The 19,657-nt window shown below is 52.2% G+C and overlaps 5 protein-coding genes across 5 annotated transcripts; 4 read left to right on the forward strand and 1 right to left on the reverse strand.

Moving 5' to 3' along the window:
* The first annotated feature begins 486 nt into the window (after positions 1-486).
* Positions 487-3,640, forward strand: TGME49_291900 (Ydr279p family (RNase H2 complex component) protein). Its single transcript, XM_002368491.1, has one exon. It carries the CDS (start codon positions 813-815, stop codon positions 2,463-2,465), a length of 1,653 nt encoding a protein of 550 aa, XP_002368532.1. The 5' UTR covers positions 487-812; the 3' UTR covers positions 2,466-3,640.
* A 603-nt stretch (positions 3,641-4,243) lies between these two features.
* TGME49_291910 (hypothetical protein) lies at positions 4,244-5,866 on the reverse strand (the record flags this gene model as incomplete). Its single annotated transcript, XM_002368492.1, has 3 exons — positions 4,244-4,662; positions 4,941-5,018; positions 5,452-5,866. 3 exons carry the CDS (start codon positions 5,864-5,866, stop codon positions 4,244-4,246), a joined length of 912 nt encoding a protein of 303 aa, XP_002368533.1.
* A 211-nt stretch (positions 5,867-6,077) lies between these two features.
* On the forward strand, positions 6,078-6,575 carry TGME49_291920 (hypothetical protein; the record flags this gene model as incomplete). The annotated part of the gene is made up of 1 exon (XM_002368493.2): positions 6,078-6,575. The coding sequence occupies one exon, from the start codon at positions 6,078-6,080 to the stop codon at positions 6,573-6,575; it is 498 nt and encodes a 165-aa protein (XP_002368534.1).
* A 146-nt stretch (positions 6,576-6,721) lies between these two features.
* On the forward strand, positions 6,722-13,366 carry TGME49_291930 (RNA recognition motif-containing protein). The gene is made up of 8 exons (XM_002368494.2): positions 6,722-6,990; positions 7,433-7,691; positions 8,448-8,552; positions 8,812-9,636; positions 9,829-10,004; positions 11,169-11,541; positions 12,041-12,259; positions 12,591-13,366. Exons 1-8 carry the CDS (start codon positions 6,985-6,987, stop codon positions 12,743-12,745), a joined length of 2,118 nt encoding a protein of 705 aa, XP_002368535.1. The 5' UTR covers positions 6,722-6,984; the 3' UTR covers positions 12,746-13,366.
* Positions 13,367-14,402: 1,036 nt separating this feature from the next.
* Positions 14,403-19,557, forward strand: TGME49_291940 (hypothetical protein). The gene is made up of 5 exons (XM_002368495.2): positions 14,403-15,864; positions 16,510-17,284; positions 17,403-17,472; positions 17,925-18,309; positions 18,591-19,557. Exons 1-5 carry the CDS (start codon positions 14,835-14,837, stop codon positions 19,052-19,054), a joined length of 2,724 nt encoding a protein of 907 aa, XP_002368536.2. The 5' UTR covers positions 14,403-14,834; the 3' UTR covers positions 19,055-19,557.
* Positions 19,558-19,657: the final 100 nt, after the last annotated feature.

The raw sequence follows: 19,657 nt of genomic DNA on the forward strand, positions 1-19,657 counted from the left end.
TGTCGCGGCTTTTTGAACGGCCTCGATTTGTTTTATCGTGGGGATGCGTAAGTGCGGCCACTGTCAGCGAATCGCTGCTGAATGTTGACGGCGATAAGCGTGAGCAACTCTTCTCCTGACTCTTCTCTGAAACCACTGCTGATCAAAGCTTAGTGTTTTCAAGAATGATACGGCGCAACCTCGGCCGATTTCGCCACGACACTGTGAACTACCATTGACGCTTCCGCCGTCTCGCATTTAGCACCGCTGTCTACCACATAGAGTAATTACGGCAATTGTAGCGCGCACGCATTGAGATGAGAGGACGTATCTCCACCAACCCATCACGTGCGAAACAAATTTGCTTTGCAAATATTCACACTTGTAGATACCGATTGTCCGTCACGGGGAAAGTCGTAGCGAGGGGGCAGCGAACCGGTGCATGCACACTCCTCACTGGAGGACCGCAAGACAAACCCCAGGTTTTTCCACAGTTTCTTTTTCTTGCGTCACCACAGTGATATTGCACACGCACTTTCTGAACTCGTGTTGACCAGAACAGTTTCACAAATGTCGACGTCTAGCGGAGTGTTACGTGAATGCTGAGAGACTTGTCCGACAAATTTGACGTGTTGGTGCTTTTCGGGGTGCGGTGGTAAAGCCGTTTGCAGCCGGTGATTGCCCTGCAGTTGCATATGCCCGTCACCACACTTCATCAGACTAATGCCACTAGGTAGCGTTGCCTGTTACCTTTTCTGAGTCGCACTGTGTACGAACTGACCCCGGGAACTGTGTGTCTACTGTATGCCGTCATTGGTGGCGGTTCCGTAACTATGGCAATAGAAAGCGGAGGACTGGGTCCTCGGACTCTGATCCCGAGAATTCTTCTGATATCATCATGGCAAAGAGGTGCCCAACCAGACGAGGGAACGAAGGAAACAGAACCACAACTCGTTCAAGGAGATGCTCCAGGCAGCTCTGGGAATCTGTCCTCCCCGCAGTGGAAGCCAGCTAATCACCAGCTGCTTGAGATTTTGCTCCCTCATCCGTCCCAACCGAGCGTAGTTGTAGCCTTTTTATGGTCAAACTCCACATTGTATGAACTGAATCAGTTTACTCGTGACGTGGGACTGACATCGGTTCTCCTTAGATCACCTGAGTTCGTGCTGGGGAACGGGGCGCTTCTTGCAGCGACACCTTTTGACCCTCTATTTATTTTCCTTGCTCTTCTTTATCGCCACGCCACCGAGTTTTTTGTTCCTTTCTCTCAGCTGATTTCCCAGTCCGACTATTCTCAGGAGGTTCGCAGAAACCTTACGTGGCTGGCATCCGTACCAGAAGTGACGAAGCGAATCTCCCTGATTGCGGACATCCGTAGTGCTGGCGATTCAACCATTGGAGACCATGACACAAGGAAGGGAGAGTCGCCTTCTGCGTTGCAAAACTCGTGGCTAAAATCAGAGTTCTTCCGCCTCAATGCCGACAAAGCGCGTACTTTCCTTCAGCGGAAACACGCAAAACTGCTGAAAACAATTCTAGGTCTACGACTTCCTTTCAAGGACTGCGTCGTCTTCGGCGAAAAAACGCAATACAGCCCAGTACCTAAGGATACTAGTCGTGGACCTTATACAACAGTTAATTCATGGAAGAATGACCACCTAAACCCACAAAAAGGTAATGTCGCTCCAGGCGATGTGACGGAAAAGATTGAAGTTGACCTTGCTGCTGCACACCGGATGGTGGACGAAATTCTGTGTGGGTATCTTCCCAAAGGCCTCGCTGCTGCTTTCAAACAACCTTGTAACAAACAGGGGAGGTCGCGAACCACAAAGAGGGAGGGAAACGGGAACGCCGTAAGCTGCACACTTGCAAATGTTGCAGAGGATAACGAGACACATGATGGTAGGATGTGCGGCTCGGGGGACCTGTTTCCGAGTCCTGAAGTTCTAAGCGACACATGTCCAACACTTTCAGCTGCCTCTGCTGGTCGAGAGAAATCAACCTGCGGGTTCGTCGATGGTACCACCGGTAAAGCAACAAAGACCGAGGAGACCCTGGTGAGCTCTGGACTACATGATGAGACAACAAAACGTCCCGAGGGGCGCAAAAAGCGGCTGCGTGCTCATGCCGCAGTTGTTCAAGCAGCTACTTCGCCACAGTCTGAGACCAATAGCGCAGATCAGAGTGAATCCGATACAAAAGAGAATGCCTCGCGGCAAGCAGAGACAAGACAAGTGGCACGTCAGGCTGACGAGCAGAAAGCAGCAGGAAATACTGACAGACATTTCGAAGACGAGGGGGACACGGCAAACTCTACTTGTAATAAAAAGTGTAGGAAGGAGAACTCACAGCGTGAGGGGTCCTTTTCGAAAGGCAATGCAGCAAAGTCGGAGGCCGATAATGCTATGTCAAAGACAAAAGCGAAAGGAGGTACCAGACTGTCAAATCAAACGTTAATCAGTTCGTTTTTTCGAAAGAAACACTGAGTGTGTAACTCCTCTAGTGCGTTTTTTGGAAGATTCGGTATGTGGATTGATGGGCAGTGGCTGGGCGGGCATTCAGAAACTGAGTACCGAGCAACTGTGGCAGGATGGCATAGGGAATCTTACTCGGTGCTTCGTGTTTGCCGAGACCTGTGAAAAGTTGATGCTCCTGTTATGGCGTACACATGATCAGAACCTTGCACCTTTGCTTTGGTGCTTGCTCGCGTGTTCGGTAGGAACACCACGTGTGTAAGCCGTGGACTTGTTCTTGTATCATGAGAATTGTGTTGAAAAAGGTTTTGATATACGATGATGGACTATAGGGGGAACGGCGTGGAGCGCCGGCGCGCGACGAGTGTTTTCAGATATAACCTAATGTAAAAGGGTTCATTTTCTGTTGGAGGTCTCCTCGTGCGTAGGAGACCGATGGACGAAGTTTTGACGCCGAGTGTGTTACTGCGCTTGTTTGGCGCGCGCTGCATGGAATGCAGTTCTGCTCACGCTTTTTCTGCATGGAATGCTGCCGCGTTGCAAATTTGAAACTACTCGAACGATGGGAGGAACTGCGTTCTCATCTGCACACCCCATCTAGTACGAAAAGAACGGTTACAATCGTAACTTGTTACATACTGAATTTGTTGCGGAAAGCCCGAAACATGAAATGAATTGCGGTCGGTCCACATACGACTGCCACGGTGCGATGGACCGGTTCTAGAAACGGCAGGGTTCGTTCTATCAAGACACAGGAAACCGTCACCAGTCATCCGTAGCAGCGCGACACAGTGGTTGGTTGGAGACGTTTGTGATATTGGGACTGTGTTACAATGTGAGAAAACCAAAAAGAAAAACAATGATGATGTGTAACGATGATGCCTCTATTGTCAGCCACCGTGAAGATTGAAAAAAGCAGACTGCCACCAGCCGAGTACGGTAGACTACAGAATTGCTGTGATCGCATCGACATAAAAAACTCGCGTATACGTAGATGAAAGAAACCTGTGATTTGTTGAAGACATGCGGCTCTTCTCCTTGCGCCCACCTCAAGATACTTCATCGAAGTGATACGGACGGTTGCCGAGTTTCCTGCCACGGCTCGTACCACAAAAGAAACAGATTAATAATGCCATCCTAGAGATTTTGAACTCGCTGTCCTCTTGCACTGCTATGGCTAAACCTGTGCCGTGCTCTGGCCTCCGCTTCAGTTTGTGTTTGCCACGTATTCCAGTGTCATGGAGTAGAACATGGCATTCGTTTGAGTTACTTCGGACAGAGCCGAACAACCGTCTCCTCATGCGCCCCCCAAAAACTCGAGATGAAACGCTTGGTTCTGGTGCGCTCTGTTGAAGAAGGTGCTGGAGGCCACCCAATTACCACCATCAATAGCGAAAGCTTCCGTCAGAACATCGAACGCTTCATCTGCTTCTCGGGAGGCGACGTAGCCACCACCACGGTCACAATTGTTCAAGGGGTTAGTCGTTATCATTCGTCCGTTCGTCCGTGGTTGCTAGAAGATGTGTCGCCTCACTGACCGACGGTCTCCGAAGCCGCCGCAGGGCGAGTTCTGGCTGCACCCGAATCGCGGAACAACAGCCTGCATCTCTGTACCCGTGTGACGCGGGCGCCTCTAGGTTGAACCCAGCATTGGTTCGGCGAAGCGACTGTAAGGAACAAGGCTGGCAGTCAGGGAAAGGGTGTCTTGCGCTGAATGCTGGATCTTCGGAACACGATGTGCTGAACAATCGTGAAGTTCTCGCACTGCTTGGCTCTCTTGTTCCCTGTCACTACCGTTTCTGTTGTTGTTGTTCCTGAAGACGTTTCGCCTTCTCCCTCTTGCGCTTGTCTTCCGGACTTTCTTCGTCCGCACCAAGAAACGGTGTGTCCTCAGGCATATGTCCAGCATATGCTTCTTTCTCCATGCGCACGAGCTTCTGTTGAAGACGTTGGAGTTTCTTTTTGTAACGGCGTCGTTGCAACTGGGTGAGGCCGACACCGATTGCGCCTGCAAGACTACTAGCGATGAGGCCCATGTTATTCCGCTTGTGCACTTTACGGTCCTCTCGCTCGAGAAATTCGCCCTTTTTGTTTGCCATCCAATACACTAGCATACCTGCGGATGCCAACGCCATGCTGACAATGGACGCAGCCCCAGCAAAGCTTTTTTTCTTCTGCAGATTCTTGAACTTCTGTAAGTCTTTGATAACTGCAGGACAACGTCGCATCCGATCAAGCACATTCCACATTTGACAATAGGTAAAAGAGCACGAACAGTCTGTGACATCGGGCGGTTTTTCGGCTTCTTTGCCTCGAACACGTGGCGGACGACTTGTAATTTGCAGCCCTGGGTGGCCAGATCGTCCTTTATACCTACTCTTGGGCAGTTGAAGCATCAACAGAGAAAGCGAAGAGGCAGCAACACCTACTTTACAAAGAAACTCCACAGCGGCATTCCCATTGTCAAGCGAGTACTGGAACACTTACATGCGGGCGATTCTTCTGGGTCCAAGTCATCATCTTCCGATTGGTACTGTTGCAGAAGTTTTTTTCTCTCTCTGTCAGCTGCACACACACCAGACCCGCGCATATCCAATTTCACATCGAAGGCTCTAAGACACAATTTTTAGCAAGCGGCTTCTTGGCGTCCGACCTCCGTGCTACTAAACGTGTCCACAGCAGAAGCGTGCTCGAACATTTGAATGTTTCTACCGCAGACGCAATCACCCAGTTGCTTTCACCAGCTGGACACAGGACCACCACTGTTACTGGCTCCAGAGTTCAGGCAAGGATAAAGGTCACTAGGATGCTAAATTCCAGCACCTTTCACCTGTCTTACGCAGTCCAGTGTGGTGGTGGTGCAGAGACCCAAGAGAACTGGGCTGTCTGTATCCCGTATGTGGAACCGCATTTGCGCCTACGTTTCGTTCACCACGAAGAAACGACCTCCCGTGCCTCCCGTACTTTGCCCCCAAAGTACTCTCCGTTCGATCCCTACCTTTCATCTTGCGGTATTCGCGGTTCTCCGAAAGAAGCTCGTTCATCGTCTCGAGAAGCTTTGTCTGCTGCTCTTTGCGCATCTTGCTTCTTGTAGTTTTCTGTGCATTTTCTTCTCCATCCTTTGCGTCGTCATTGTCGGCCGTTGTTTCCACTGATTGCTGATTCTTTTTCGTATTTGCTGCCTCTCTCCGGTCCTTAATAACAGAGGGGCCGTTATCAGTCAAGTCGAGTTCTTCACTGCCTCCTGCGCCTTGCTCTGTAGCGACATGCGCTCCGGAAGAAGGAGGTCGCGCAGCTGCCACACTAAGAAACAAGATTCCGAGAGCAACAAGGATTGCAGCTCTACGGAGTACCGCACACCGCACCCGATACAGTGCCCAGATGTTGGGTTTTGAGCCGTTCGGGGCCTCCATGGCGGCAAGGGCTGAACCGGAAAATGAGGATGTATAGAGGTAGTGGCGATGATGGAGTCCTGTCCAGCTGTGTGGAGATCATATTCCGCAGTTGGGTGTGCACTGATTCTTAAAAACTAGAGGCAGACATGCAGGCGGGCGCGAGTGGAGCCACAGTTTTCTTTTGCCCGAAATATCGAGGCGTCCCTGCCCGCCGGAAGTGCTAGCTCTCATGCACAAGACCTTGACTCCAAACTGTTATTTGTCCAAGATCCACCACTCCAACCCAATACGGACAACATGTTATCAGTCTCCCGACTGCGAATTAACCATGACAGTGAATTTGTCCCTGCCCTCCAATTTGCCAGATCACCACACTAATAACCTCTCCGCTGAATGCGGCACCGGCAGCTACTCAACGGTCTCGACTCTTGGGCCTCATCTGAGCAGCAGCTTTCAGAAGCGGGCTGGCATCCGGGAATGCCCCTCGACAATTCATCCCTCCCGAATAAATACAGAATACCTTCAGAAAAAAGCCATTCTGCGCCATCGCACCACTGTTGATTGGAACTTCGTATTCCAGGTACTCCAAGACCCCCAACGAGTTCTCGGTCAAAACACGTGGCTCGAACCCGGTGTACTCTTGACATCGCCTCCTTTAAGGCGCTCGTGGCGAACCACCACCGCACGACGATTGGTGCCTGAAAGGGTACCGCCGGACATAAATTAAATCGAGCCCAATCAACCCGGCTTATAATAGGAGAAACCCGAGGCAGCAGCGGTTCTGCAAGAGACCGACATTGCCACTAAGCGCGATGGCGTCCCCAGATGCGCGTTCTCGGAAGGAGTTGCGAGGGCGTGGACACTAGTTCTTATCGTCGCTCCTGCCATCGCCACAGTGGTGGAGGATTATTATTCGGCAAACTTGTTGTCACACTTGCCCACTTCCTCAGTCTGGAACCTTTTGGTTCGCACGAGAGTCCGTACCGTCGTTTCGCTGCCTTCCCACTCTTGAGTTGGTTGTTTCACGCGTTTCTGCCGCGTGATAGGTGTCGACTAAAGCGGTGTGGGGTTCGTCATATCTTTCCCCCGCTCGGACCTACGCAATATTTTGACAGTCACCCATTCATAGACGAAGAATGAAGGTAAGACTGGGCGTAATTTGGACGGCTCCTTTAGTCAGACCACCAATGCCGCTGTGCGACTCTTGGGAACGAAGAAATTTTCGCAGCTGCCAACGGGAGCCACCGAACGACGTCATGCGACAGTTAGTTTTTAGTTGATAAATAATATGGAGGAGTAGGAATGTCAAAAGGTGGCTGTCTTGACAAACGGTATGTGCGTGCAACTTCTGAGACATAGGTATCTCACGGGTTTGGCGACTGGGTTTTCGCAGCTGCGCTCCCCGCGACTTGGGAAACAACCCCACATAAGTGTAGCATGCCACCGACAAAAGTCACCGTGTCTCCGCAGTTTAGCGACATCCTGGTGCAGTAAACACCTATATAGTGACCATGGATGACTAAACTTTCCGTTTCTTTTTCCCTTGAGCCTTTTTGGGGACAATGTGCGCTTTGACGTTCACAGAGAAAGGCTGCCCCCGTAGCTGTGGCTCGTCCTGCCAGCGACAGCGACGACTCCGATTCCAGTGAAGAAGAACAACAGATGAAGGTTCAGAAAGGAAAGAAGGGTGCCGCTGGCGCGCCTGCCAGTGCAAAGGGTGCCCCAAAGAAGCCTGTACCATCCAAGGCTGATTCGTCATCCAGCAGCGAGGACGACAGCAGCGATGAAGAGGTCGCGAAACGAGTGGCAAAGAAGGGAGGCGTCATAACCAGTGCATCCGCAGGTATGTAGCGGCACCAGAGAAATGACGGTAGGCAATTTATGATTCGGAAGAGCTGTAGGAAAAGCATGTGGCATGCAGTCTCGGGGCGAGTGGGCGCTCGATTCGACAGAGAGTACTGTGCTGTTCCGATTGGTGGTAACACCACGTGACTGAGCATTCATCGCATCCTTTCCACTACCTCAGCAGGGCCAGAATCTGCTATAGATGGTACAACTGAATATGATTGTCAACTGTGAATATATGTGTGAATGCGTTTTGTGCGCGTTGAGGCAATTGTGGGTGAGTTGGTTGCCGTTTTGTTTCCTTTCGATGATTTGCCCCTGATATTATATACGTATTTATGTACATGCGGCCTCGCAACAAGACATGATGCTATACAATACTTGCTACTTTGGACGGTTGCCCTAGCGGCGCCAATGACAGTCCTTTACCACCGAGATCTCTGATCTTGGAGCGTTGCCGCTTCTCAGTTTCATGGCGTTCCATGCCTGCTTTCGGATCCCAGAGAGTTACATTTTGGTTCATGTTTTTCCTGCCACTTTTTGCTGCAGTCTTAATGTGCCACCCCCGTTTCTTGTACTTTGTTTACTCTCGGTCGCACCTGTGCCTACCCGACCCCATCTGGTACTGAACAAAATGTTCGTGCCATTCTGTCTTGAACATTTGAGGGTGGTGTGATTCATGCTTAGTAGATCAAATCGTGTTTTGTGAGGATTTGCAAACAATGCGGCAGTAGTGTCCGGTTTGCGCTTTCAGTTCAAAGTGCGAAGCAAGCGGTCGCAGCTTCGAAGAAGGGGGCAAAGGCGAAGCCGGCAGCAGATTCCTCCGATTCCTCGGGCGACTCTACGGAAGACGAAACTCGTGAGTTGAGGGCTCTTTGGTTTCCTCAATTTTCCCATCTCGTTAGTCCTAGCACGTTGACGGGCAACGGCATGATGTGTACAGTTCCGCTCGAGTCAATAGGCAGTCTTTTTCTTTGCGTGTGAGAGAACTGCCGTTGCGTTTTTTCCTCTTCAGTCTGTTTGTCCGGCACACACGCTCTACATGTGTAGGGCTGCGCCCCTCAGAGCGCATCTTTGACGGCCGACGTCGCTGCATCTCTTTGCGTATGTTTATACAGCTCAGTCGAAGCCGGTGGCGAAGGGGAAGGCGCAGACTGCCAACGCGGCAACTCGCAAGCAGGAGTCTTCGAGCGATGACAGCAGCGACGAGGAAGCGCCGAACGGAGTGCGCCAAGCGGCGCCGAAGGCCGCGGCAAAGGCCGCAGTGAGGAAGGCCGCTTCCTCCAGCGACGAGTCCAGCGACGAAGACGAGGCTCCCCAGCCTCCCCAGCCGAAGGGTAAGAAGGCTGCGCAGCCGAGCAAGGCCGCGGCTCCGAAGGCAGCGAGCAAGAAAGCTGCCGAAACGAGCAGCGAAGAGGACTCGAGCGACGACGAACCAGCCAAGAAAGTGACTCCACCTGCCTCCAAAAAGCCAGCTGCGAAGGCGGCTTCGAGCGACGACGACTCTTCCAGCGATGAGGAGATGCCGGCGCCTCAAGCCCGACCTCAGAAGCCCGCTGCCGGAAAGGCCGCAGCGCAGAAGAAGGCAGACTCATCCGAGTCGGAGGAAGACAGCGACAGCGACGACGAACCTTCCGCGAAGAGCAAAGTCTCTGCGGCAGCGAGGCTTCCTGCAAAGAAACCCGTCGCAAAGAAAGAAGAGTCCGACTCGAGTGACGAGGACGACTCCAGCGATGACGAAAAGCCGGCTCCTGCTGCCCAGAAGAAGGCCGTAGCTGCTGCGCAGCCCAAGAAGAAGGCCGCCAAGGCCCCTGCGGCGAGCAGCGATGAGTCTGATGAAGACGACTCCGATGAGGAGGAAGAGGCGCCAAAGAAATCCAAGAACGAAAAGGACGTCATGATGGAGGAGGAAAGTGACGAAGACAGCGACGATGAAGAAAAAAGTAAGCTTCGGGGGATATTCGTAATCGTCGCTCATTTCGATCTGGTGGTCGCAGTCGTTACACGTTGTGGGATATAAGTAGAGAAGAGTTAGGTGAAGCATGCCTCCTGGGTAGGAAAAGGGCCTGTTCGAGGTAACGAAACAACGTCGGTTTACTCTTGCAACTGGAGTTGTGCTTCTGCTCGGAATGCAGGCGAGCGCCCGGTGAAGAAGAGAAAAGAAGCACCCGCAGATGAAGATTTGCAGCACACCTCCAAGAAACGTAAGGAGGAGCACCCGAAGGCACGCCTGCAAACCAAGGGCGGCGGCGTCGTTGATAAACTACGAACAGAAATTTTCTGCGGAGGTCTGCCGTACTCTACTACTGAGGTACGTGGCAAACTTATATGAAGCCTCTTTGTAATTTCAAGCAATTTTCACTTTTTCTGAGGGTTGTCTCGTAGGCAGAGCTCCAGCGGACGGTGATACATCTCTCGCGCCCAGCCACGGGGCATGTCTGTCTCGTGCACGTGTAGGCTCGATCAACGCTGTCCTCCAATACCTCTGCAAAACTCGAATCAACGCTTGTTTGAGCTGCTGCCGACTGTTACGATTGTAACCACCGGTGGCGGTATAGGTGGCGCTGACATTTCCTTCTGCAGTTGTTTCTGCTTCCGAATGGACACACTGTTCGCGACTCGCTGCGCATGGCGCTTGGGTGGTTCAATTGAAGACGCAAGAGTTACGCGAAAGTCACCTAATTGGGATTTTCATGGCTCTCATATACCGGTGTCTGTGTGCGTTCGTGGCAAACGTGAAGTTTTTACAGAAAATACGAAACGGTTTTATTGTTCGGTGTCCAACGACAACTACTTTATCTGCACCTTGTCAGTGAGGTGTTCAAGCCCACCCGAGTGATGACTTTTTTTATTTCTTGTCATTGAGTCGGCGACAGCCGCTGATAACAAAAAGCGACCATACTCTCTGACTTAGGGTGTACGACTTCTTTTAGACTGTGTAGCCTTGTCCCATTGTGCACCGTGGTTCGTGGACTGAGCGCAGCGTGCTAATATGAAATTGTGACGGGTGGAACGGAGATTGGTGATTTTCTATTTCTTGCCATTGAGTTGGCGACAGCCGCTGATAACACAGAGCGACCATACTCTGTGACCATTTGGTGTAATATTTCATGTAGATCGTGTAGCTGTGTCAGTGTGCACCATGGTTTGGAGAGGTGCATGCAACATAACGATGTGAAGTTGTGGCTGGTGGACGGAGAATGATGATCCTTTATTTCTTGTCATTGAGTCGGCGACAGCCGCTGATAACAAAAAGCGACCATACTCTCTGACAGTCTTCTTGTCCCACATTTTCCCGTAGATTCATGGTTGTTTCTGTGAACTCGAGTGGTCTGGGTCGTGGTGTTTCCGCTTTAGTGGGGTTCCTCGTCTGCATGCTGGTCTTCGAAACGGTTGCCCCGCACGTAAAGCCTTTTAACCGCATCTCCTCACCCTTTACGTTTCGTGGCTTTCGGGGCTTCCGTTTCTTCTGCAGAGTGAGTTGAAAGAGCTGTTCGAGTCCGACTGTGGTCCGACAACTCGCATCAAGATGCTTGAAGGAAAGGGCATTGCGTTCATTACCTTCGAAACCGAGGAGGCTGCCCAGAAGGCCGTCGAATACAACAACACTCAGTACAACGGTCGCACCCTTCGCATCAACCTCACCGCCGACAAGCAAAACCACCAGCCGGGCGGCGGTGACCGCGGAGGTCGTGGAGGCCGCGGCGGCCGCGACCAAGGCAACGGCCGAGGCGGCGGCGCTGCAGGTGGAGACCGGCCAAAGGCTTCTCCTAACAAGCAGATTGTCGTGAGAAACTTGAGCTTCAACGCAACAGAGGAGTCCATCCGGAGCCTCTTCGAGGAATGCGGTAAGGACACAGCTACGCAGCCCATGCGCGAGGATCCGCTGTGATTTTTTCTTGTAGTCACTCTTCTGACCGGCTACCACAGATGGTGGTGATTTTATTCCACATGATAGGAATAAGAAACCCGCGGGTCTTCACGGAGTCTGCTGCACGTCACGAGTACGCACAGACGGAGTTTGGGAGTTTTTTCCGTCTTTTCGGTGTCTTGAGGAAAATGAGTGGTGGTCGCCACGATCTATTTTCGTAAGGTGTATTGCGCCGGTGTGGTAGGAGAAAACGTACATTCGAGACGTTTCGCTCATGATGTGATGCATCTTTTTCTGGAGCGGCTTCACAACAGGGGACGGTGGTCCTGTCAGGAAGATCCCGTGTGGAGTTAGTACACTTGCCAACGTGCCGGCGGTTTCATGGTTCCGCTGTTCAGGAATGCAACCACTTCTGTGAAATGGACTACGTTACGAAGCTAATTCCTTTGTGCATGTTGCACGTTGTGGTTTTTCAGGTGAAATCCAGGAAGTGAGAATGCCTGTGTTTGAGGACACTGGGAAATTCAAGGGCCAGGCATTCATTGAGTTCGACAGCATCGAATCGGCCACCAAGGCGGTTGAGTACAACAATACCGATGTCGACGGCAGAACCGTCTGGATCGATTTCGCGCTTCCGCGCGGCTCCGGTGGTGGCGGCCGAGGCGGCTTTGGTGGCCGTGGTGGCGGCAGAGGCGGTAAGCCAGAAAAGGGTTGAACGACGGCATTTGCCACCATGCATCACTTGCTAGAAAGCATGCACTCATAGAGGATAATTCCACACGTCTGATGTGGTTTTCCTGCTCGACGCTGCTGCGGACAATCCGCGTCAGGACCCTGTGAAATTCCGGACTTATCGGTTTCTCATACAGAACCATGCTGTTTCGATGGGCGCGGTGTTGCGGGAAGAAGCACCGTGCACAAATTACGTGAAGAAGACTGACGCCACTGTAAATTAGAAGTGGAGTGACCGTTATCTCTCTAGTTTCTGACCTTACTATGTGGTTTGCTTGTGCGTCCCATGCTCAGGCTTCGGTGGTGGCCGAGGTGGCGGCCGAGGTGGCGGCCGAGGAGGCCGCGGAGGCGGTCGCGGAGGCGCTTCCAGCGCTGTGAAGGCTGCGAAGGACGGCACTGTCCAGGAGTTCCAAGGAACATCTAAGACATTCGACAGTGACAGTGACTAGAGAAAGGACTTTCTTCTGGTGTTCCGCTTGGCCATCAGGTCCAGTGGTGTCACTTGAGAAAAACTGTAAAGACTTATATCCTTTGGGGCTATATGAGGTTTGTGGGTTTCGACCTGTCGGAACAGAGTGATTGGAATTTCGCTACGTCGCAGTGGCAGCTGGGGGCAGTGTAACGCAGACGACAGACGGACGACGAGAGAGTGATTGTCGTGCGTTTTTCCCCGTTCAGGCAATATTTCATGCGAATCGTGGAGTGGTTTAGTTGCGTCAGAGGATCTTGTGGCTGTGGTCGAGGCGGATAGGCATTGCTACCATGTTTCTGTGAAGAGAATTATTGTTAATTTTCCGCGTCAGTTGGGCTCACGTGCGTGCATGTGTGTGCTTTGGCGCGAAAGCTTCTTTCCGAGGCCGGTACGAGCAACTGGGTTTTACGTGGTACACTCTATTCCCGCTTATTCATAAACCCTGGTTCTTTATTAGGTTATTGTCGAAGGCTTGTTGGCCAAGTGCTGAGGTCAGCACTGAATTCTCCTTAAAACGCTGTTTGTGAAACAATGGACAGTTGAACTGCCGTTAGTGCCGGATCTTGCTGTAGATTCATTTTAAAGCCAAACTTTCACGGAAGATGCCGTATCGGATAACACACGCAGATGCCTGACGTATTACTGTCCTGCTCTCCAGGAATTGTAAATGTTCAAAGATGTTCGCACACTTTCGCTTAAGTAGATCGTAACGCACAGATGTACATACACAGAGAGAATACTCTTCGCACTGGCGAAACTTTCTGCGAAGCAGAACACATGCCTCACTAGGGCCACATAAGATGTTTCGCACACGTGTTCGTCAATGCATATATCGCGAGGCAAGCAGACATATTTTCAAGTGTTGAAACTGACAGGTCAAGCGAAAAAAACCGTAAAAAGATAAATTATGCCCATCTCTGCATCTAAGTTGATACTTGGTTATATGTTAGACGCAAACTTCCCCCCTAATGCCGTAGTTATTGAACAGGCGTGGGATAACAAAAGTGATACGCGTGCTTTAAGGTAGTTTTCCTGCCACTGTCTTATTCGAGGAAAGTATGTCACACGGCCGTGTCCCTTCGAACTCTTGTAACTTGGTGAAAGTCGCAGATTCCTGGGCGGTGTTGCCTCGAAGTCAGAACAAACCCAGACTAAACTAACACGAAGTACCGTGATCAATCGTTCCAACTAAGCAGCCTGCAAGTCGGTGTACGAGGCAGAGGTTTCTTGTTGTCAGTGTGAAGTCTCCGGCGATCTCACTTCATAGGGCGCTCGGTACGAGGTGGCCCCACGAGACCGCGCGAATCGTTTATGCTGAATTTCGAAATAAGGCGGGAAAGTGCGGAGAAAAAGAACTATGGAACCTGTACTGAAAACCACCTTAAGAACGCAAATTAAGGCAAGACAGAAATTCTCTGGTTACACGAGAGAGGTACAGTAAGCAGCGTGACAAATCGGTGTGCTGTCTCGTACATGCCCGTGAGCGGTGACTTCGCGAATGCGGTTTCTACTCAATTCTGCGGACACCACCTTCCTCAAATGTCTGCATGCTGTAGATACAGTAGCCGCACTCAAGTGTTGCTTGAAACTGCGGGAGTTTCTTCGATTTTCTGAAGGAAACGCAAGCGAAAAGAGCCCGCTTCTTGCCACGCTTCTTGTCCATCGTAATACTGAGGGTTGCACCTGCCGTGAATCTGCGTAGACATTTCTTCGCTGAGTTGTAAGCCGTCGCTGCACCTGCACACACACAGCACCTGTTCTGCCTTTGTGTCCTTCGCTGCACTGCATGGCTCCAAATCGACAATGCCTACACCGTTAACCCGACATCAATGTGGCAAGAAAAAAACCGATGGATCTTTCAGACTTAGCTTTCCCACGTAGGTCTCTTACCGCTTTCTGTCCATCCGCCTGAGGCTCAAAGCCCTGTTTTCTCCTGGAGAGGCGAAACCCTTTCCGACCCGACACACTGGGTACTGGTGGAAGTAAATGTGTGGTGTAGACACCATTTCTACGGCTTCTCTGCAACGTTCTGATCTTTTGGACTTTACACCCGTTTTGCAGCAAAAATGCCTCAGTCGAGGCGACGAAAGTCGCAACGGGGGTTGCCAGGTCGCGGTAGAGCAACCCCCCAAAACATAGGTAACCTCCGATTTCTGTCTAGCGTGGATACAACGCCCGCGGCCAAGGAAGAGTTCCCGTTAACACCAACACCCCCTTTCGCCCATCCATCGCTGAAGCATCCGCCACGTATCTCTCAGACAGCGTCTACTGCTGTTGATGACGCGAGTGCTTCTCAGGAGGGAAGTCCAATATTGCCTACTTTCTCTCCTTCGTCCACTGACTCTTCTGTTGCGCCTTTTCCTAGTCAAGCAGGGTCTCCGTCTCCACGGTCAACTTCTCCCTGCGCTGTCGATTGTGAAAACGTCCGAAGACGTGTGCAGACACCGGAATCTCGCAGTGATTCCTGCTGGAAGAATCGGGACATCCAACCGGACGACAACGCCCACTCAACATGGACCTTGTCTCCCAGCAGTCTCCCGAGTCCTGCCACAGTTCTCCTGTCTTGCGGCGCGGTGGTACTCACATGGCTGCAAGATCCCATCCTGTCTCTTGTCGCCTCGGCCGTCACTGCAGCTGCCCCGTCTCTGTCTGTTTCCGGAGCTTCCGACGCAGACCTTGCAGCTGGAATAGACAGAGAAGCTACGAGTCGAAATGTGGCAGTGGCGTCGGTCGGGGTAAGTGGCCAGCTTTGCGATGGGCTGGCTGCTTTGACCATCGGCATTGGTATTACAACGGCGGTTTTGTGTTCGTCAGCCTCGAAAAAAGAAGAATCTTGCCCGACAAAGGCCGGGAGCGAGACCTCTACTCGGAGCCCGACCAGGTCACTTCTTTCTGATCCACCAAAGGGTTTTATGTCTGTTCCAGGCTCACCGCGCTCGGGAAATGGGAGCGCAACGGCCAAGCTTGGGGTCAGAAAACACGGCGGTGACTTTGAAGCGGGAGAGAAAACGGCGTCCGTTCAAAGCCCGCATGCGAGGACTGACAACCTAGACCTCGTCTGCCTCCGAACATGCATTGTAGGCGTGTGGATAAGTGGTGAGTGAAAAATCCAAGACACGTGGCACCACCCGAAAGCGCACTCGCCTCCGAACGCCTTCCGGGAAAAATGTATTGCAGACTAGTCGTTCCATGTGCTGCCCGCGATTCACAGAAGTTACTGCTTCACAGCACTTTTCGGTTGGATTCCGCTCACGACGAGGCGTTTCTGGAAAGAGCAAACCTCTCTCAGGCAACTCTAGCGGCTACGCGTGACCACTACCCGCAGATGAGTAAAAGAATGAAACCGCTGAACTCTTGATAGTTCCGCTTCGAGTACCTGCTGTACGGACACTTGGTGTGATTGAGGGTTACGTGAATGGTGCCGAGATCCCGCGACTGAAGTGTCTGCCAGAATACCGCCTCAACTAATCGTCTGGACGAAGAGGACGGCTCGAAGCATTTCCAACGTTGGTGTTGAACACGGGCTTGGCTCCTAATAGTGTTTTACAGAAGAAGGAGGCTCCGGTGGCAGCATTCGCACCAAAACCAGAGGGGTGTGAATGGACTTTAGATGCTACTCGGCCATGTAAAAAGACCCCTCACTTCGTGAGCCGGATGCGTCACACAAGAACACGAGCCTTTGTTGGCTTCACATGGGAGCCACGCGTGGACTTTTGTTGTTTTTCTCTTGTTTTTTTTCAGCATACACCGGAGCACTTCTGAGTTTGCTCCTCTGGTTGACAATGAGCTCGTTGCTAGCTTTTTTCTTTTCGGCGTCTTCGTCCCATCTTCTTCTCTTTCTTACACGCAAGTGCATTTCGCTGCGGTTGCTCTCACTTCCATTCTCGATTATTTCTCTCACGGCAAAAGCCGCTCTGCTGGCCCTGCGGGACCCCCTTCCTCCTGTCATCTCTGCGGTTGCTGCAGCTGCCTCCATCCCTCTTCTGCTAACTGCGAGTTTCTTCTCTCATTACATGTGCTCTTTCGGCGACACCGCGTCGTCCTTTCTTTCCTCAGCGGAGACGAGCGAACTGCCTGTTTCCCTGTCGTTAGAGGAGGCTTTGCGACCCTCTGAAGGAGCGTTCCAGAACGGCCTGACTCCAGCGGAAGTGGCGGATTACCACAGGATCCGGTGCATTGTCGTGGCTGTGGTTTTTACTCAAATAATCGTGGCGCTTGTTCTTCTCGTGCGTCTTTTTCAACGGACGCTGGCCCTAGTCCGAAGTCAACGAGATCGTGGGATGGAAAGGAGCGGAGAGGAGGCGGTGAAAAACACGACCTCGCTCGAGAAGGGCGAGTGGGTGAACGAAACAAACCAAGTGCTCCACCCGAATCTGGAAGGCGGGAAGGAAACCGTCTGTCGAAAAGGCAGGGACGAACGAAGCCTCTTAGTAGCGTTGCTACAGCTTCCGACGAATAGCGAGCTTCTCGAGTTCTCCCCATTCCTCGCGAGCTGTCTGGTCCAGAGTACTGTCAGGTACGCAACGTTTGTTTCTCAACGCGTTTTCGGGGGCTTGCTTTTTTTGCCTAATACGCGCGAGAATTGCATGTAGTGGTCGCTCTGCTGTTGTCCATTGCTGTGTGCGTGCATCCAGAGTCGTTCTTTACTCCACTATGATGAAAGTCTCCGCATCGTGGGGAGTCAAAGCCCTAGCGGCTTACCAGGTAAACGGGCTGGATGCCACTAAAAAGTGTTGCGCTTTCCTTGACCCTCTATGGCAGTGAAGAGGAAATGTCCCATCGGAAAAAAAAACCGTGTCGATCCGACAGCCGCCGCTCTTCGTCGCCCGCCCTCGCCAATAGGTGTACATGTTGTAACGCACTGGAGGCGGCTCCTGACCACGCAACCCGTTCAGGATTCAGAGGGACTGTTTCCTGAGAATAGTTCGAGTCCGTCTAGCTTGGAGGCGCGTCCGAATGATGGCCTGTTAGTTGCTGGCCGTATCTGCGAATCCGTGACTTTGATAGTCGCGAACGAGACCTGGAGCTTGAGTCGGTAGAAAATACGTGCCGGCAGTGAGATTCCGACTCGTGGGACCGTCCACCCTCCTAACGGGAGAGACAGTGTGGCTTTAAAGACATGGAAGTCTTTTTCTCATTTCCCGTGTTGTGCCCAGGTTGCCTCGAGTGTTTACACAGTTCACGGTCTGCCGTGCGAAGCGTTAACGCAAGTCACCCAGTCCATTATCCGAAATGCAGAGTCTCTCGTGTCGGAAACCAGTTGGCCCACATCGGGGGAAGCGACGTCGGCAGGTGGTTCTCCAGAGCCTACGAGGGAAAACGAAGGCCGCGACCGTTCCTGTTTCGTGTCTGAGAAAAGTCCAGCCACGCAGAGTATTCTTTGCGGTGGTGAGAGTCCAGTGTGCGGAATAAAACATACTCCGCAGGACTTGATCGCGCGTCGAGCTTCAGTCATGCGTCACGTCCATCGCCGGTTACTTCGCACGGCGGGATGGATGGGACTCGGTGCCGCAGTGTCGGCTGCGTGCGTCGGCTTCTCGTGTAAGTTCACCCGAAGCGCACAGTAGGCGACGTAGATTCACTGACAAGCATTTCTACATTCTCTGAAGTCGCCACTGGCGAGCGGACCGCCCTGCGTTCTCTTGGCATCCGGTTGCGCTCAGGGGCATAGCAGGAAAACACGGCGCTGTCGCCCAATCTGGCTGCCGACACAGATATTTTCATCCTCTCTTATTACCTCTAATAACCGGCTGGGACTGAGGAAACAGAGCACTCGGGTCACACGCACGGTGTAATTTCTGCATTCGATGTGTTTCATGCAGTCTGCCTTCGTTTGCAATCGTCGAGCCGAGGTTTGGCGGCGACTTTGCTGGGGCTCTGCCTCGCCAGCACGCCAGCGCTGGCGCTTGTGCCTGTCACTGCGGCTCTCGAGGGTCTTCTGCTTCACGCGAAGCGCCTGCGGACTATCGCCTGTGCGTACTTAGTTTCTCTGCCCCTACCGCTGCTGCTGCTCCTGCATTCACATGTCTCGAATAGCGGCGAAGATTCTCACGCTCCCTCGGCTGCCGACAAGCTTCCAGGCATACCAGGAGAAAGTGACGCCGGCGACGCTTACAACGATACCCCAGTCTACGGTGTGGCTATCGTCTGGCTCTTGCCACTTGTGTATAACTTAGGAAGAGCCGGAGTGTACGGCCTCGCGTGGTGCCGCGCGCGATACGAAGCTGAAGTGGCCGAAAAGGACTGTCTGGCTGTCCAACACAGTAAAGGAGATGCCTTGTGTTAGTGGCGACTTTGCCGCATGCGTGTCTGTGACGCATCGGGCAGTAACCCATCTGTGAAAGGCACGAAGACCAGGGCAGTGGAAGGTGACGATATTCAGACTCTGAGATAAAGCGTTTCCAGCCGCCCCGTGGGTCGAGTGGGAAACTTGTTTGATCTTGGCGAAACCAGTTCTGTAGGTTACAAATCTGTGTGTAAGTGCAGGTCAGAGTGCTTGCCTCAAGAGAAGAACAATGTCTGAGACACTAAATGTACTTTGAGATCTTGTCTCGGTTGTTGGGTAGTATCGTTTCTTGGTTCACGCGATATCCTTTGGCGTGGGTATACTCGTTTCTGTTGTCCGTCACCGAGGCAAGCGGATGGGCTCCTGAGGCGTTCAAGTGGTTCCCTTTTGTCCGTAAAGGCACTGCCATACAGTGTTGACGGGTTTGCGCTTTGGAATGCGCTGGCTCTGGAGCGAGAAAACTCTAACCACACCGCGGGAGCTTCAGCGTCTTCTACACTGACAACTGACGGAAACCTGACAGCGTCACATCCATTTTGACCAACGCCCCTCCAGGGAGCCCGTTCCACTGGGTGGGTGTAGCGTTTGATGGTCCAGATCCCG

This window comes from Toxoplasma gondii, chromosome IX, assembly GCF_000006565.2.
Source record: "Toxoplasma gondii ME49 chromosome IX, whole genome shotgun sequence".
Lineage (NCBI taxonomy): Eukaryota > Apicomplexa > Conoidasida > Eucoccidiorida > Sarcocystidae > Toxoplasma > Toxoplasma gondii.

Coding starts and splice junctions, on each gene's coding strand:
- TGME49_291900 (XM_002368491.1), top strand. CDS start 813: ATGGCAATAGAAAGCGGAGGACTGGGTCCTCGGACTCTGATCCCGAGA.
- TGME49_291930 (XM_002368494.2), top strand. Junction 9,637..9,828: donor CAGCGACGATGAAGAAAAAA/GTAAGCTTCGGG, acceptor CTCGGAATGCAG/GCGAGCGCCCGGTGAAGAAG. Junction 10,005..11,168: donor TGCCGTACTCTACTACTGAG/GTACGTGGCAAA, acceptor TTTCTTCTGCAG/AGTGAGTTGAAAGAGCTGTT.
- TGME49_291940 (XM_002368495.2), top strand. CDS start 14,835: ATGCCTCAGTCGAGGCGACGAAAGTCGCAACGGGGGTTGCCAGGTCGC. Junction 15,865..16,509: donor TGTAGGCGTGTGGATAAGTG/GTGAGTGAAAAA, acceptor GTTTTTTTTCAG/CATACACCGGAGCACTTCTG. Junction 17,473..17,924: donor AAGCCCTAGCGGCTTACCAG/GTAAACGGGCTG, acceptor TGTTGTGCCCAG/GTTGCCTCGAGTGTTTACAC.